Source organism: Camelina sativa, chromosome 2 (assembly GCF_000633955.1).
Source record: "Camelina sativa cultivar DH55 chromosome 2, Cs, whole genome shotgun sequence".
NCBI classification, from domain to species: Eukaryota; Viridiplantae; Streptophyta; class Magnoliopsida; order Brassicales; family Brassicaceae; genus Camelina; species Camelina sativa.
The window spans coordinates 9,684,610-9,699,974 of NC_025686.1; the positions used below are offsets into that span (position 1 = coordinate 9,684,610).

General features: G+C 34.5%; 3 protein-coding genes across 4 annotated transcripts in view; 1 reads left to right on the forward strand and 2 right to left on the reverse strand.

The window, feature by feature from the left end:
* LOC104721008 (isoleucine--tRNA ligase, cytoplasmic) overlaps positions 1-4,686 on the forward strand; it is an 8,276-nt gene extending 3,590 nt beyond the window's left edge. Inside the window, exons 8-26 of one of the 2 annotated variants that reach the window (XM_010438916.2) lie at positions 124-180; positions 377-466; positions 558-691; positions 998-1,157; positions 1,275-1,358; positions 1,450-1,659; positions 1,774-1,899; positions 1,991-2,128; positions 2,222-2,325; positions 2,422-2,485; positions 2,707-2,795; positions 2,903-3,044; positions 3,135-3,198; positions 3,306-3,373; positions 3,542-3,664; positions 3,815-3,880; positions 3,971-4,112; positions 4,205-4,296; positions 4,390-4,686. In XM_010438916.2, coding sequence (XP_010437218.1) covers positions 124-180; positions 377-466; positions 558-691; positions 998-1,157; positions 1,275-1,358; positions 1,450-1,659; positions 1,774-1,899; positions 1,991-2,128; positions 2,222-2,325; positions 2,422-2,485; positions 2,707-2,795; positions 2,903-3,044; positions 3,135-3,198; positions 3,306-3,373; positions 3,542-3,664; positions 3,815-3,880; positions 3,971-4,112; positions 4,205-4,296; positions 4,390-4,491 — 2,055 coding nt within the window. In that variant the 3' untranslated portion in view covers positions 4,492-4,686. Of the gene's footprint in view, positions 1-21; positions 181-376; positions 467-557; positions 692-997; positions 1,158-1,274; positions 1,359-1,449; positions 1,660-1,773; positions 1,900-1,990; positions 2,129-2,221; positions 2,326-2,421; positions 2,486-2,706; positions 2,796-2,902; positions 3,045-3,134; positions 3,199-3,305; positions 3,374-3,541; positions 3,665-3,814; positions 3,881-3,970; positions 4,113-4,204; positions 4,297-4,389 lie in introns of both variants that reach the window. The other variant, XM_010438921.1, reaches the window with a different exon arrangement.
* Positions 4,769-7,211, reverse strand: LOC104721022 (sodium transporter HKT1-like). Its single transcript, XM_010438933.2, has 3 exons — positions 6,172-7,211; positions 5,186-5,380; positions 4,769-5,106 (listed from the first exon to the last, which is right to left on the reverse strand). The coding sequence occupies exons 1-3, from the start codon at positions 7,209-7,211 to the stop codon at positions 4,893-4,895; spliced, it is 1,449 nt and encodes a 482-aa protein (XP_010437235.1). The 3' UTR covers positions 4,769-4,892.
* On the reverse strand, positions 9,804-13,093 carry LOC104721033 (sodium transporter HKT1). The gene is made up of 3 exons (XM_010438942.2): positions 11,951-13,093; positions 10,596-10,826; positions 9,804-10,176 (listed from the first exon to the last, which is right to left on the reverse strand). Exons 1-3 carry the CDS (start codon positions 13,024-13,026, stop codon positions 9,963-9,965), a joined length of 1,521 nt encoding a protein of 506 aa, XP_010437244.1. The 5' UTR covers positions 13,027-13,093; the 3' UTR covers positions 9,804-9,962.

A 15,365-nucleotide genomic window follows, 5' to 3' on the forward strand; every position in this document is an offset into this window, starting at 1 on the left:
CTCGATTAATCTGCAATTCAGGATAAACGTTTTCACAATTGGCTCGAAAATGCAAGGGATTGGGCTATCAGTCGAAGTAGATTCTGGGGCACACCTCTTCCGATATGGATCAGCGATGATGGGGAGGAAGTTGTTGTCATGGATTCCGTGGAGAAGCTTGAAAAGCTCTCTGGTGTCAAGGTCTCTTCTTTTGTTGTTTGCATTTCTTTGTTCTATTTCTGTCTCTCTTTCTGCTGTAAATACCTGTCATGCACTCTTGGAAGATAAATTGGTTAAAATAAAATACTTCATTATATCAGCATATAGCTCACTGATGCTTCATTATATCAGCAAAAAGTCTGATGCTCATTTGTTTTTCTGATGATTTATGGTGCAGGTCTTTGATCTGCATCGTCACCATATTGATCAAATTACAATCCCATCAAGTCGTGGCCCTGAATTTGGTGTGCTCCGTCGTGTAGAAGATGTAAGATGGATCCAATTTCTTTCATTTATCAAATAATTCATGATTGTTTGGGGTGTTATCCCATGTTTACGACTAAATCACGTTGTTGCAGGTTTTTGATTGTTGGTTTGAGAGTGGGTCAATGCCTTATGCATATATCCATTATCCATTTGAAAACAAGGAGCTATTTGAGAAGAACTTTCCTGGTCATTTTGTGGCGGAAGGGCTTGATCAAACTCGTGGATGGTATGTCATTCCAATTTTTGACTGTGGCTAGAAATATAAGCCGTTATATTAGTTAAGCTTTAGCAATTAAAAACCATATCATTTTAGTTCTCAGGGTTTGTTCCGTCCCTCTACTGTGTTGGATGATTTTAATTACCCTGAATGATTGCACTTAATTAAGTAATGAGTCGAAGCTAAAGGAAATTGTGATAAGTTTACTATGAATTGTGATTCTACAAGTGTTTTAACAAAGGCATCATAAGCAATAATTCTTTTCTACTAAATAGGCAGTGAATAGTATATTAACTTGTGGTTTGGTCTGCACAGGTTTTATACTCTTATGGTGTTATCTACTGCATTATTTGGAAAACCAGCGTTCAAAAATCTGATATGCAATGGTCTTGTGCTTGCTGAGGATGGAAAAAAGATGTCTAAGAAATTACGGAATTACCCACCACCTTTGGAAGTCATAGATGAGTATGGGGCTGTAAGTTTTACCTGTAATATGCTCTTATACTGCGTTTTGAGTTTTTTTTCCCAATGTTCTAGCAGCGTGTGTATAACTGTATATCATAACTTAGTGACTATATGTAAACCTTGACAGGATGCTGTGCGATTGTACCTGATAAATTCTCCAGTTGTACGTGCTGAGCCACTACGGTTCAAAAAAGAAGGAGTACTTGGTGTTGTGAGTGATTTTGGTGTTTAACTTTCTTGCTGCTTATTTTAGTAATTTGTTGTTTGTCTGAATTTTTCTGGTCCGTATTGGGATTCACTAGGTCAAAGATGTTTTCCTTCCATGGTACAATGCATATCGGTTCCTTGTTCAGAATGCAAAGAGACTTGAGACTGAGGGTGGTGCACCCTTTGTTCCTACTGATCTGGCAAATTTACAGTCAGCAAACGTTCTTGATAAGTGGATTCACTCAGCTACGCAAAGTCTTGTCCGTTTTGTTCGTCAGGAGATGGATGGATATCGGCTTTACACTGTAAGTTTTTACTTGTCATTTTCAGCATGAAATGCTGTTTGTATTTAGATAGACGTTATTAATTTCTCGTGGTATCTCTAACATCTTTTTTTTGTTCCTTTTCTTTTTTTTTAGGTGGTTCCTTATCTCTTGAAGTTCCTCGACAATCTCACTAACATATATGTTAGATTCAACCGCAAGAGGTTAAAAGGCCGTACAGGAGAAGATGATTGTCACACTGCTCTTTCAACTTTATTCAATGTATAGTAAAAATAGTTTGCAGGGATACTTTTTTTTTGCATAGTCATCATTATTTGATCACTTATTGTAACTAATAATTGACTATTTTCAGGTGCTCCTTACTTCTTGCAAAGTGATGGCCCCTTTTACTCCTTTCTTCACTGAAACTTTATACCAGAATCTGCGGAAAGTGTGTAAAGGTTCTGAGGAAAGCATTCATTACTGCAGTATACCACCAGAGGAAGGAACGGTAAGACTCAAGTCCACATCTTTAGTATCCAAGGATAAAATACAAAATTTTTGAACTTTTGCTTACTTATATTTTCTTCTTGAGTTTAAACAGAGCGGGGAGAGGATTGAGCAAAGTGTTACAAGGATGATGACAATCATTGATCTCGCTCGGAACATTCGTGAGCGTAACAGGCTACCCTTGAAAACTCCTCTAAAGTGAGTGTTGGTACTTTATTTTTTTCAGTTTCCACTTTGTTATTAGCCTAAAACATGAAAACAAATTCATACATGCTTGTCCTTGTTGTATATCAGGGAAATGATTGTAGTCCATCCAGATGCAGAATTCTTAAATGACATAACTGGAGTACTAAGAGAGGTCTGTGGTGTTATGGAACAGTGGTTTATCTTCTGAAAGTTTTAATCAATTATATATACGAATTTTTTTTTTGAGATTGTTGTTGCGGACCATTTTAAATCAGCAAATGACAGCTATGTGGAAGCGAAATGCTCGAGGGTCCAAGAGTCCTGAGTGCATGCTAGGCTTTTCACATCAACTATTGATTCATAGTATTTATCCTGTTTGATTTTGCATTGCAGTATGTATTGGAAGAACTTAACGTAAGATCTCTTGTATCATGCAATGATGCTCTGAAGTATGCATCTCTAAAAGCGGAACCAGATTTCAGGTTAGTTAAGGTTTCTTCCTGTGTTTTTCTTTTAACTGTTAAGCTCAATGTGCTTTAGCCTTTCTGAAAGAAATGTAGAGTGAAATTTTACATGTTCATTCCTGCAGTATACTAGGCAAGCGACTTGGAAAGTCGATGGGGCTTGTTAAAAAGGGAGTTCAAGAAATGTCTCAAAAAGATATCTTAACATTTGAGGAGGCTGGGGAAGTTACTATTGCTGACCACTCGCTAAAGCTAACAGATATCAAGGTCTTGCATGCTCTGGTGTCTTCCTGTGCGATAGCTTGAAGAATATGTTTTACTAGCTAAATTCTGACACATCTTTCATATGTTATTCAGATTGTCAGGGTTTTCAAACGCCCAGAAGGTTTGAAAGATAATGAGATTGATGCAGCTGGAGATGGTAAGAATCATAATCAACTACCACTTCTCTGTGGTCAATTTTATGTGAATCTTGATTCAGTATATTGGTAAGGATAAATATAATATTTGCTTTTGTTCATGATGCAGGGGATGTTTTGGTGATTCTGGATCTACGAGCAGATGATTCTTTGGTTGAAGCAGGTGTTGCCCGAGAGGTAAATATATATAACTTAACGTCTAGATGAAACAAAAGCAGCACAGTTTCTTACAACTTGTATATTTTCTTTGGGTTTCTTTTTTTTCTGTATCTGAACATTCTATATCCAGATTAAACAGCTGTTGTCTAATGTTGTGCTCATGATCTTTGTTTCTCCGTGTTATAGATTGTCAATAGGATCCAGAAACTACGGAAAAAGTCAGGTCTGGAACCAACAGACTTTGTGGAAGTGTACTTTGAATCATTGGACGAGGATGACTCTGTCGCGAAACAAGTTATTCACTCTCAGGTAACTGGTTTTGGTTTGTTACTCAATTCGTGTTAACTCAAGTTCTACTTGAAATTTGCTTAGCTATGGGATCAAACGAAATATGTTTCCAACATGAATATTATCAACCACATACTTACTTCTGTCTCATCATTCTTGTTTGCTGGTCAGGAACAAAACATCAAGGATTCAATTGGCTCCCCTTTGCTTCTGTCTACTTTAATGCCATCACATGCAGTAAGTCATCAACACTCCGCTTCTACTTTTTTTTTTTTTTTTTGGCGCAGCAGAAGCATAATGTTTATCTGCGTATCTTTTATATAACAGGTCATAATAGCCGATGAGATATTTACCCCCAAAGAAACATCAGATGAGAGTGTCAAAAAGGTTCCAAAGTTGTCATATAAGATAAGTTTGGCTAGACCTGCTTTGAAGTTCAATGAAGAAGCTGTTCTTGCTTTATACTCAGGTAAGTCAGAATCTCATCACAATGGATGCCTACCATCAGTTCTCTCTTTCTCTCTTTCTCTCTTTAACAAGTCTACACACTATTGGTTACAGGAGATATAAAGTCTGCAACCGGGCTTGAAACGTACTTGTTATCAAGGGATCATTTGAGTTTGAAATCAGAGTTCCAAGCTGGACAAGGGAAGGTTTGTTTGTGCCACTCTGAAGTGAATACTGATCGTTAGTTACGCTTTTTGATAACCCAAATTGTTACAACTTCCATGTATCTTGTATGGCAGATAACTGTGAGCTGCATTGAGAACCTGCCTGCTGTGACTGTTGTTCTAGGAGAACATCTACATTTGAGTGTCGGCGACTTGTTAAGCAAGAGGAACGCATAAGCCCTCCCTCGGTTTTGTCTTGATTGATTGTGGTGACTCAGGGATTTTAATTTCAACCGTTAAATTCTCATATTTTTCTTCCATATCTTACTTTCAAGTGTTACTTTAGATTGTTGCAAAAAAGTTGGAACATCAGTGTTGAGACTCGGTATTCGTTCTATTAAATGTGATGAGTCCAGTGAGCAAAGTTGAACATGGAATTTAGTACAAAGAAGACACTTGCATGTCACGTACACTAATTCGTTCTAAAATTTCCTTATGAAAATAGACCTTTTAAAAAAAATATGTTTTCATACATTTTGTTTGGTAATACGTTGTCTTTTCACATTGTTGGAAAGCTTCGGTAAAAAGATGCAAACATGATATTATACAGACATACAATAATACTACCACATGTTATATCAGAAAGAGGAGGGATAAAGAATCCAAGCTCGGCCAGATTTAGCTGTGAAGTGCTTAAACCTACCATAAAACATTACTATTACTAGTATGACTTTCCCAGTGGGACTCCATCGTCCCACAAACCCATAACTCGCGTCTATGCAGCCACCGTCGTTGATGTCCAGCCGCCGTTTACAGCTGTACCCGGTTGTAAACCCCACATTTCCATATGCACTGTCGTTACAATAATAAATCAGCAATAAGTGTATAGTTTACACGTTTCAACAAAAAAAGAAAGAAAAACAAACTATACCTGATAACTTCGAGAGTGATGTTAAGGACGTTGAAGTTGAGTGGATCTCTTTGTAGCTTTTCCCTTTCGGTGATTGAAATGAGAAATATGCACATCACCAAAAATGAAAGTTGTGACACGAACAGCCCACTCTTCTTCTTCGACCTCTCTTTTTCTTCGGTCAATGGCATAAACAATGTGTATGGAGGAAGATACCTTGTCAACGCAATTATATTTTTACTCATTATTCCCTATCATTATTTTATACAAATTCAAATGCTTGTGTGAGTATGATAATTAATGTCGAGGAGACTCCCCACAACCTTGAAAGGACATATATTCTATTTGTTTTACTGAATTAAATCCATGCATGTGCCTAAATTCTGATTCACTTCATCCAATTTTTTCTGCAATAATCTCTTGTAAGTTTTCTTTTTCAATGACGTTTTTTCCCAAACTCTTTGAAATCGTATTATTAACCTAAATATAAAGAAACATACAGTATGTAACCAAATTGCTTATAACCAAATTGCTTATAATAACCTTGCATAATCTCAATTTTCATAGAAGACGTCACCAAATTCTGTTTTTGATGGTATTCTTTTGCTGCAAGCAATAAACAATTAAAAACCCCCCAAAAACAGTCAACTGTTTAAGTTAATTAATGTCAGTTAATTGGTGGATTCAGCCAAAGAAATAGAACCAGTTCTAATTTAAAAATGTAGTTCTACCACCCTCTGACCCACTCATAGACGAATGATTGGGACTACGTGGCTACGTGCTTTAAATATTTTGTTGAAAATAAATACAAAAATATAGAAAAATTTATTCATAGAGCATGTTCTTTGAAAAGCTAATCAACTTCGACATGTGTGAAGATATGTTGAAAGAATTGTACGTTCCCCTTAACCTCGTACGTTTCGACCGGATAGATTAAAATATTCCCAAGTCCACATGCGAATGCAAAAGATGAATGAAAAAGAGGGAGAGAGAATGAAGAAACTCACATCATGAGGATGAAGAGTATCAAAATAGCTGGTGAAAGTGTGGAGATGTCAACAATGGTTTCACCGGTGTATCTCGAGTTCACCACTTGAAACAACGATCCAACCAACTTCTCGTACCAACTCATTCCTCCAAGAGAGTCGGAGCTCCACTCAAAGGTGCAGAAGAAAAGAAGTTGTATCATCACAAACCCTAACACTGTTAAGCCAAGAAGAATACAAAGACGAACGGAGAGTAGATGATAGTATCCCATCTTCTTGTGGTTCTTGAGAATATAACCAAACTCGTCACGCTTTGTGATCTTATAAAGTCCCCAAATAAACAACACCAAGAAACAAGGGAACAAAGTGTTTCCCATTAGTACTTGAGGGATAAGGAGCCAGAGAAGGCCCGAGTTCTTGCGGAATATGACCATGTTCTCATTCGTTGGGACAAATCCACAGTTTGCGAACGTGGAAACTGTTGTGAAGACCGAAAAAAGGAGAGGTGAGATTCCCTTGAAACTAAGAACATCTCCGGCCGTTTTAACAAAGCTTACGTATACAAGAACAACCACAGAGCCAACAAGGTTTGTTACTAGCTGGTAACCAAGAACCACTGAGTACAAGCACTTAGATGCCCTCTCATTGATTTGGCTAGGACCCTCACAAAGATCAGTATCGTTCTCCAGATCAATCCGGCAGTTCTCGATCTTGTTCCGAGGGAAAACAAAATTGGTGAGATGGGAGAAATACAGAACGAGGAAGGACGTGAAGATCTCGGCCCCCAAGAACATGATGATAGTGATGATGATAAGTTGAGTGTTGGAGAATACTTCCACGTCGACAGTGGACATGGACGAGATGGTGATGGCGGAGACAGAAGTGAAGAAGAGGTCTAAGTCATTAACATGTGAAGTGGTTCTTGGCTTCGAGATCTTGAGTGCCAAGAACCCTAACAAAGAGAAGGACAAGAAGTATATGAAGTAGAGGAAGAAAGGGGAACAAGGTTTAGCAAGTTGGGTACGGCCGATTTTAGCTAATTTTGTTGCAACTCTCTTCATTGTTTTTTTTTTTGGGATCGGTGTAAGCATTATTCTAGGCCATATCATGTTTATATATTACACCGCACATGACTATTTCTCAATATTCCTTTCAGAAAACAATAAAAATGGAGTTTCACACGCTTTTTTTTTTGCCTTTTTAATGTAATGTAAAATGATATCCAAAAGAAATAAATGTTTATAAATTATACATCAACTGCATAATTCGTTTGAAAGGTTTTTGAAACTTAACTTTGTTAACGAAGCTTTAAAAAATTACTACTTCTAGACTTGAACCAGAGTACGTGTCACACGCTTGTCACACGCTTTGAATGAATCTCAAAAATAAATATATTATGTGTACATATGTCGCAAGCAAACCATGCTATTTTTATGTTTCGGCCTTCTCATCTTATTATTAAGTAGAGAAACCAATAGTTTTCACAAACAAAATGAAGCAGAGCCAAGATCGACAAATTCAAGATAATGAGGAGATACAACGAATCAATCAATGCACAATGACACTCAAAACATAATCTGCCCAATCCTCTACATATATTTACATGTTCGAACATGTCAATGATCATCGTTTGATCTAAATTTCCGAAGTTGTGTATATTGCCACGTAAGAATAAGGACTTTCGAATCATATGTAGTAATTTGTATTAGGTTGTTTGAATGTCCGAAGTTGTGTATATTATTGCTACATATGTTGATTTTAGTTGATATATATATGTATATATGATGTTTAGTTATGAGTTGTTCAATTTGAATAACCATTCGATAAATAATTTTGTTCACCAGAAACGACATTAAAATATGATTAAATATTAAATCATGATTTGGATTATTTCCGTACACATTATTTTGATCAAGGTTAGTCAATGACTCAAAGTTCCATCTATATATCTTAGAAATATTATTTTTGCAGAATTATTGAGTTCAAATTTGTTCTAAACAATTTGAATCATCATGATTAAGATTACTTTTAAGATCATTATTTGATTAAGGTTAATTTGTCAACGAGTCCTAGGTCCGTCTGAATCTTAGAAATATAATTTATTTAGAATTATTGTCACTGAGTTCAAATTTGATATAGATTATATTGATTAGAGTATATTGATTAGACTTCTAACTGATTAGAGTATATTGATTAGACTTTTAATTGATTATAATTATTTGGCCAGGTTATATATGTATCTATTTGTCATGAAGATATCATTTACTGTTCAGCTTCCACGGTTTGGTCCTAAACTCTGTATTTATTAATTTAGAAGATAGAATTGTTTTCTAGGTGATACTCTAGTTTTGTTAATTTGTAATTGTAACTTAATTAGAGTTACTATAATCATCCAAATAAAAGAATAGTCCAACTAAATCTATTAAATCAGTATTAATAAATAAAAACCTGAACAATGACTAATATTTTAATTAATTTTATGTATTTAATTGTCTAGTTTTATTTAGTGTCAGAGCTTAAATAGGTGTCTGACAAAGGTTTGCGCCTATCAACTAATTTAATTTCATCCCGACACAAAAGTAAGGAACAATGCATTATGCACCGATGCTGCAAAATGAAGAGGATCCGTGAGCACAAAGCTCTCACTTGAAAATTTGAAATATCTAAGAAGACAGAAAGTTATGGATGAAACATAGGATGGACCGGAGATTTCAGTTTCAACCTAGATCTTAACATGTATAAAAGAAGACATGTGATCCAGACCGAGCATGGGAGATGAGTGAAGATCATAGAGTTAAATGTCTTCTTTGTGTTGTCTCCTCCATTATATAGATTTTTTTTTTCAATTCCATTTTTTTTATAGTGTTGTTAAGTAAAATCTTAGGAAAGCCGAAAAATAACAATATCAATTCATTTTGTTAGATTGATTTCATCGATCATAAAATCCACTCTAATGATAGTTTTAAGACACTATCATTTTGTGACAGCACTTGGCCAATATATCTGTTAGGAAAAAATGATAGGTAGGTACACGAAATATATGATAAATAAAAAATGAATAAAATATATATATATATATATATATATATATATATATATATGATAAATAATTAATTTATACAAAATATCATCATTTTGAGGTAGTAAAGAGGTAGAATATACTTCATTTATCTATATCCCTTCTCTATTTTATAGCTGTTTAATAAAATGTAATTAATTGAACAATTCTTTTTTTAATAATTTCATTTTCATATTATTTGTTTTAATTCTTCTGCTTTTATATTAATTATACTATATATACTGCATGATCTTATCAATCAGAGCAATTACAACTGAGCAGTAATTTCTTTCCAACAAAAATATTGCTATTACATGTTACCCCCTATAACTGTACCATTATTCTCTTACCGATTAAAAAATTAGTGCATTATTTCACCAATCAATATCCTCTATAGAAAATGCTTAAACAATCACCACCTAAAAAAAATAGTGATGGCTTTTTGAAAGAAAAAAAAAAGAGAAAAAGAATCATAGTCTATATTATACTTACACAACTTTTCTGTATATAAAATATATATATTGGTTACTAACTTACTATGTGTATGAATATTCATCATACACATAAACTTTATTATTAGAATTGCAACAGCAAAGACAAGGTGACATACTCCTTATATTATATGATCATAAATTGATACAATATTAACGATAGATGCAAACTACACATTATACACAAAAATAGAAATATTAACGTGACATAGGACTTAGGAGACTAATTAATGTTTATTATGCATCTATATATATGATATATGTTAGGAAGAGGAGGGATAAAGTATCCATGCACGGCCAGATTTGGCTGTGAACTGCTTAAACCTACCATAAAACATTACTATTATTAGTACAAATTTTCCGGTTGGACTCCATCGTCCTGCAAATCCATAACCTGCATCTTCACAACTACCATCACTGACGTTCAGACGGCGTCCACAGCTATACCCGGTCGTGAAACCCACATTTCCATATGCACTGTCGTCACAATCATTATAATTTGTTGTTAGGATTAGAGTTCACAGCTTTCATGAAATGAACTAATCTTAATTTTGTTTTTGGTCAAACCCTTGTCCTTTAAATATCTATATTTTTGTTTGTTCTAGTTCTACGTTAATGTCATGTTGCACACAAGTCCGATTCTCCACATGGATTGAGAGTGTTTTCATTTGCACAAGGCCCAAATACTCTTAGAAAACTTTCTTTCATATTTATGTGCACATTCCTAAATTTGTTTACAAAGGTATTAATATGTTTGTGCAGCCAGTTCATTTAGGAGCTTAAGTTATCCACGCCTTCTTATATTCTAGGAGACTTTTTAGTCAGTTTTTGAAGTTTTAGTGATCCCCTATATAATATGGATGCAGATAATGTAATATAGATATATAGAAACATACCTGATAACTTCGAGAATGATATTAAGGACATTGAAATTGAGTGGATCACTTCGTAGTTTTTGCCTTTCGGTGATTGAAATGAGAAATATGCATATCGTCAAAAAGGAAAGTTGTGATACGAACAGCCCACTCTTTGTCACTTTCTTTCTATTTCCGGAATCATCATCTCCTTCTTTCTTTATCGTCTTTTGTTCAGTCAACGGCATAAACAATGTGTATGGAGGAAGATACCTAATCAAGGCAATTTTAGTTTTTTACTTATTAGCCCAAGAATTATTTTATGTAAAAGACAAAGAATAATGCTTTGTGAATATGATGAACTGGAGACTGATACATTCTCCACTACCTAGCTCGAAGGGACATTTATTTTTACTGAATCTAAAACCATGGACATATTCTACTTCACTCCATCATTTCTTGTCTACCACATATTCTTGGAGGTTCCTATTTTGGTTAATTATATATTCCAAAAACTCTTAAGTGAAAAACACCTTCGAAATATTTACATTAAGTTATGGAAAAAGTTTTCAAGTTGACAAAAACTTTAAGTCCTTTTCCAGCGTTAATGTTTTTGGGGAAAATTTGACAAGCTCACTGAGAAATCTTTTATATTACTACTACTATTTTTTATTACCGAATCAACACTTATCTTGAATATATAATTATTTAGGTATTTATGTATCTATATTTTCAACCCATAATTAAATTCAATCAACAACCCAAATAGACTGCGTTAATTATAGACTTATAGTTAAGATTAATTTTTCGTTAGTAAAAGAAGCTTTAAAAGCTGTTAATTCGTGGGTTTACCCAAAATCAATAGCACTAAAACTAATTGATGCAAATATTTTGGTTGTGCCACCTACTCACATAGGTGTGCATGATTGACGCGTTACGGGCTAAAGAATCTTAGAATAAAATATTAAATGTTTATTTTGGTAAAGAATAAACAATGTAATTGTTAGGAAAATATTTGCTTTTATAGAAAAGTTAGGTAAATGATTTAATAATTTTCCAAACTATGTGAGACAATACGCGCATGCATGCAGAGGATATGTTTGGTTTTTTATGTAGTGAAAAGTCTAGCCAACTTTCATGTGGTGACCTTTTTTATTGTATTCGATCGTATTAAAAAGCACTATCTCAATTGTTTTAGTTTAATTTATTGTTAAAAAACACAAGATACAACTTGCACGTACTATATAATTAAGTCTATAAGAAACTTCACCTAGCTATGTGTATATATATGCATGCCAAGTTTTTAGAGGCGAAAAATATGTCGACATTATGCACATAATTTGAGTCCATATATGCATTGATATATGAGGAAAGGATTTAAAGCAACTGCAACTCACATCATTAGGGTGAAGAGTATGAGGATAGCTGGGGAAAGTGTAGAGAGGTCAACAATAGTCTCCCCGGTATGTCTTGAATTGACCACTTGAAATAGTGATCCAACCAACTTCTCGTACGAACTCATTCCTTCAAGAGACTCGGAGCTCCACTCAAAGGTGCAAAAGAGAAGAAGCTGTATCATTAGGAACCCTAACACCGTCAATCCAAGAAGGACACATAGGCGAACAGAGAGTAGATGAGAGTATCCCATCTTTTTGTGGTTCTTGAGAATGTAACTAAACTCGTCGCGCTTTGTGATCTTATAAAGTCCCCATATGAGCAAAACCAAGAAGCAAGGGAACAAAGTGTTTCCCATAAGTACTTGAGGGATTAAGAGCCAGATGAGACCAGAGTTCTTACGAAAGATAATCATGTTCTCATTCGTGGGGACAAATCCACAGTTTGCAAACGTGGAGACAGTTGTGAAGACGGAGAAGGTGAGAGGTGAGATTTCTTTGGAACTAAGTACATCTCTTGCCGATTTAACAAAGTTTACGTACACAAGAAGCAACACAGAGCCAGCTAGGTTTGATACAAGATGGTAACTAAGAACCACCGAGTACAAACACTTAGATGCCCTTTCATCGATCTTGGTACGACCCTCGCAATGATCAACTACAGTCTCGAGGTCACTATGGCCATCCTCTATCGGACGATCCAAATTAAAAGACCCCATAAGATGTCTAATCTTGTTATGAGGGAAGACGAAGTTGGTGAAATGGGAAAAGTAGAGGCTGAGAAACGAGGTGAAGATTTCTCCTCCGAGCAACATGAGGATAGTGAGGAAGATAAGTTGAGTGTTGGAGAAGACTTCCATGTCAACGGTGGACATGGAAGAGACTGTGATGGCAGATACAGAAGTGAAGAAGAGGTCCAAGTCATGAGGACGTGAAGTGGTTCTTGGCTTTGTGATTTTGAGTGCCAAGAACCCTAAAAAGGAGAAGAATGAGAAGTAGATGAAGTAGAGAAAAAATAGGGAACTAGAATTAGTAAGTTGCGAACGGAGTTTAGCTAATTTTGCAGCAACTCTCTCCATTTTAGTTCTTGATTCGGTCTATGTATTATTATTGGCCGTAAGGTGTGTTTATATATTACAAGATTACACGTACATGAACATTTTCAGCCACATATTATATGGTGACTATTACTGATATAATACCAATATATAACAATTTCCACTTCACGTCGTTTTTTTCCAGAGATTTTCTCTTTCCAGTTTCGAAGGAATACGATATAGAATTCTATACGAAATGAGAGAAAGAAAAGCAAATATAAAAATGTCTAATTTAATTGACGTGGCAAAATTCTCTTCCTTAATTGGAATGAAACGGGCTATTCTTTATTATTTGTTTGCCCCAAAACATTCCTTTTCCTACCTTGATTATGTGGATTTTATTTTCAACATTAATATTCTATTTTAATAGAAAGAAAACGAATAGATAATAAAATGTTGATTCATCCAATTCCATGCATCATGATACTTTAGCCTATGTAGAGAGCAATTCATCCAATTCTTGAGAATAGAATTATTGGAATTACGAACAATTGATCGAAGGAAATAATGTTTATAGTATATATCAGTAGTTCAGTACTAAAGAGTCAACATAATATGTTACATTTGCTCGTAATAGATTGAAGAGAGGATCCGAGCAAAAAAGATCAAAGTCAAAATCAAAGTCTAAAGGCAAATTTGGAAAAACGAGTTTAGAATTTTCCAGCATTTTACTTAGATAAGCAATCTTGTATAATTATTGAAAAATTTAAAATATTTTTTTGAGAGAGTTATGCGCACGAGGAGTAAACTGTTGTATGATAGGGGACCATTGGTAAAATCTAAGAAGTGATACAATATAATATTTAAATGGTGAATGTATCAATCACTTTGCTAGGTGGCCACTTATGTTAAATCGTGAACAAATTATACCTCTAAAAAATGAATTAAATCCGAACCTTTGATGTAGATGTTGACAATAGAGGAAGAACATAATATGTTCATCCTGCTCAAATGCGTTTAGCACTAGAAAATCATTTTTTTTTATATATATAAAATGTTATCTTCTGCTAGGTGTAAATGTTTTTATATATACGAAAAAATTTAGGAGATCTTCTTAATTAAGCTTAGAGATAAAATTATTCGGAGCCACCAAATGTTTGTTGATTAACCTTTTCGAAGAAAGGTAACACTATGAAGTAAACGATACAATATACACTAATGGAAAAATAAAAAAGACGAAAGGTCACTTAGTTTGTAAATAGAACCATTTTGTAAGTGACCTCTCTTTCTGTGTCTTTGGATTCGTCTAGCTGTCTTGATATCAGATTTAACGATAAGAACATTTCAGTAAGCCAGACCGTGTAAACGTGTACTTACCAATAGTACTAGTTCTAGTGTCTGTCCGACCTATTACTACTAGGTCACTTTCGTGAATTTACAATATCGAAACCCGGGTTGTTTATTGTGAAGAAAAAAAACCAGTACACATACTTTCGTATTTATTGTACGGTTCCGTCTCCAGTCGAGGGCTCATCCCGAGAGATCTTATAAACCTAAAACGAGATAAAGGGAGATGTCTGAGCAAAATCTAATACTACACTTTCCAAGTACTACGTGTGATTAATTACATATATACTCTTATCGATCAAATTAAATTCATCAAATGTATAGGTAACCACACAACATATATAAGTATAACACAATCACATTCATCATAGCAACCAACAAACACTCTTCACATAACAAGATGGATGGCTCATAAGTCCCTAGAATGTCACTATCCAATAGTAAGGCAAAACAAGTTCATGGGAAAGGACATATGATAAATCACCAAGTGCTTTTCGAACCACGGATTGATTTACGTAAGTTTTCAGTTTTTTTCCTTGATTGAGACTTTCTAAACACCTTTTTTTTTTATCAAACATATTGTTTTCCATTCATTCACTCATTAAAGGAGGTAAAGTTTACAAGATCTTCAACCAAGAAGTAAAGTTATTATATAATCCCCAAGTGCAATATTAAGATCAACTTGTCTTTTTTATCTCCTTTAATTAATTAGGGCGTCTTCTCGCACATAATAATATTTAAAACAAACTTAAGGCAGGCAATATTATATCGCGAAGACGTGAACGTGTCTCTAACACCATGAGGTTAAAGATAAATGCGTAATTGTGGTTTCTAATTTGTAATTTGTTCTGTCTTTCCCACTAACTTTGGAGATTAGTGGTCAATCACAAATCGGATGCTACATTCTTAACCACTTCTTGTTCTCTTCTTTCAAAACCCACATTATCGATCTATGGAATATTACGTGAATACCACTTTTATTATCTACTAAGCTTTGAACCTTTTAACAACTCCAAAAAAAAAAAAAAAAAAAA

What these genes read in the sequence shown, in the direction of transcription:
- LOC104721022 (XM_010438933.2), bottom strand. Translation starts at nt 7,211, where the DNA reads ATGAAGAGAGTTGCAACAAAATTAGCTAAAATCGGCCGTACCCAACTT. An exon ending in ATACTCTTCATCCTCATGAT is followed by an intron (nt 5,381 to 6,171) that starts GTGAGTTTCTTC and finishes TGCGTTGACAAG; the next exon opens with GTATCTTCCTCCATACACAT. An exon ending in ATCACTCTCGAAGTTATCAG is followed by an intron (nt 5,107 to 5,185) that starts GTATAGTTTGTT and finishes TTGTAACGACAG; the next exon opens with TGCATATGGAAATGTGGGGT.
- LOC104721033 (XM_010438942.2), bottom strand. Translation starts at nt 13,026, where the DNA reads ATGGAGAGAGTTGCTGCAAAATTAGCTAAACTCCGTTCGCAACTTACT. An exon ending in ATACTCTTCACCCTAATGAT is followed by an intron (nt 10,827 to 11,950) that starts GTGAGTTGCAGT and finishes TGCCTTGATTAG; the next exon opens with GTATCTTCCTCCATACACAT. An exon ending in ATCATTCTCGAAGTTATCAG is followed by an intron (nt 10,177 to 10,595) that starts GTATGTTTCTAT and finishes TTGTGACGACAG; the next exon opens with TGCATATGGAAATGTGGGTT.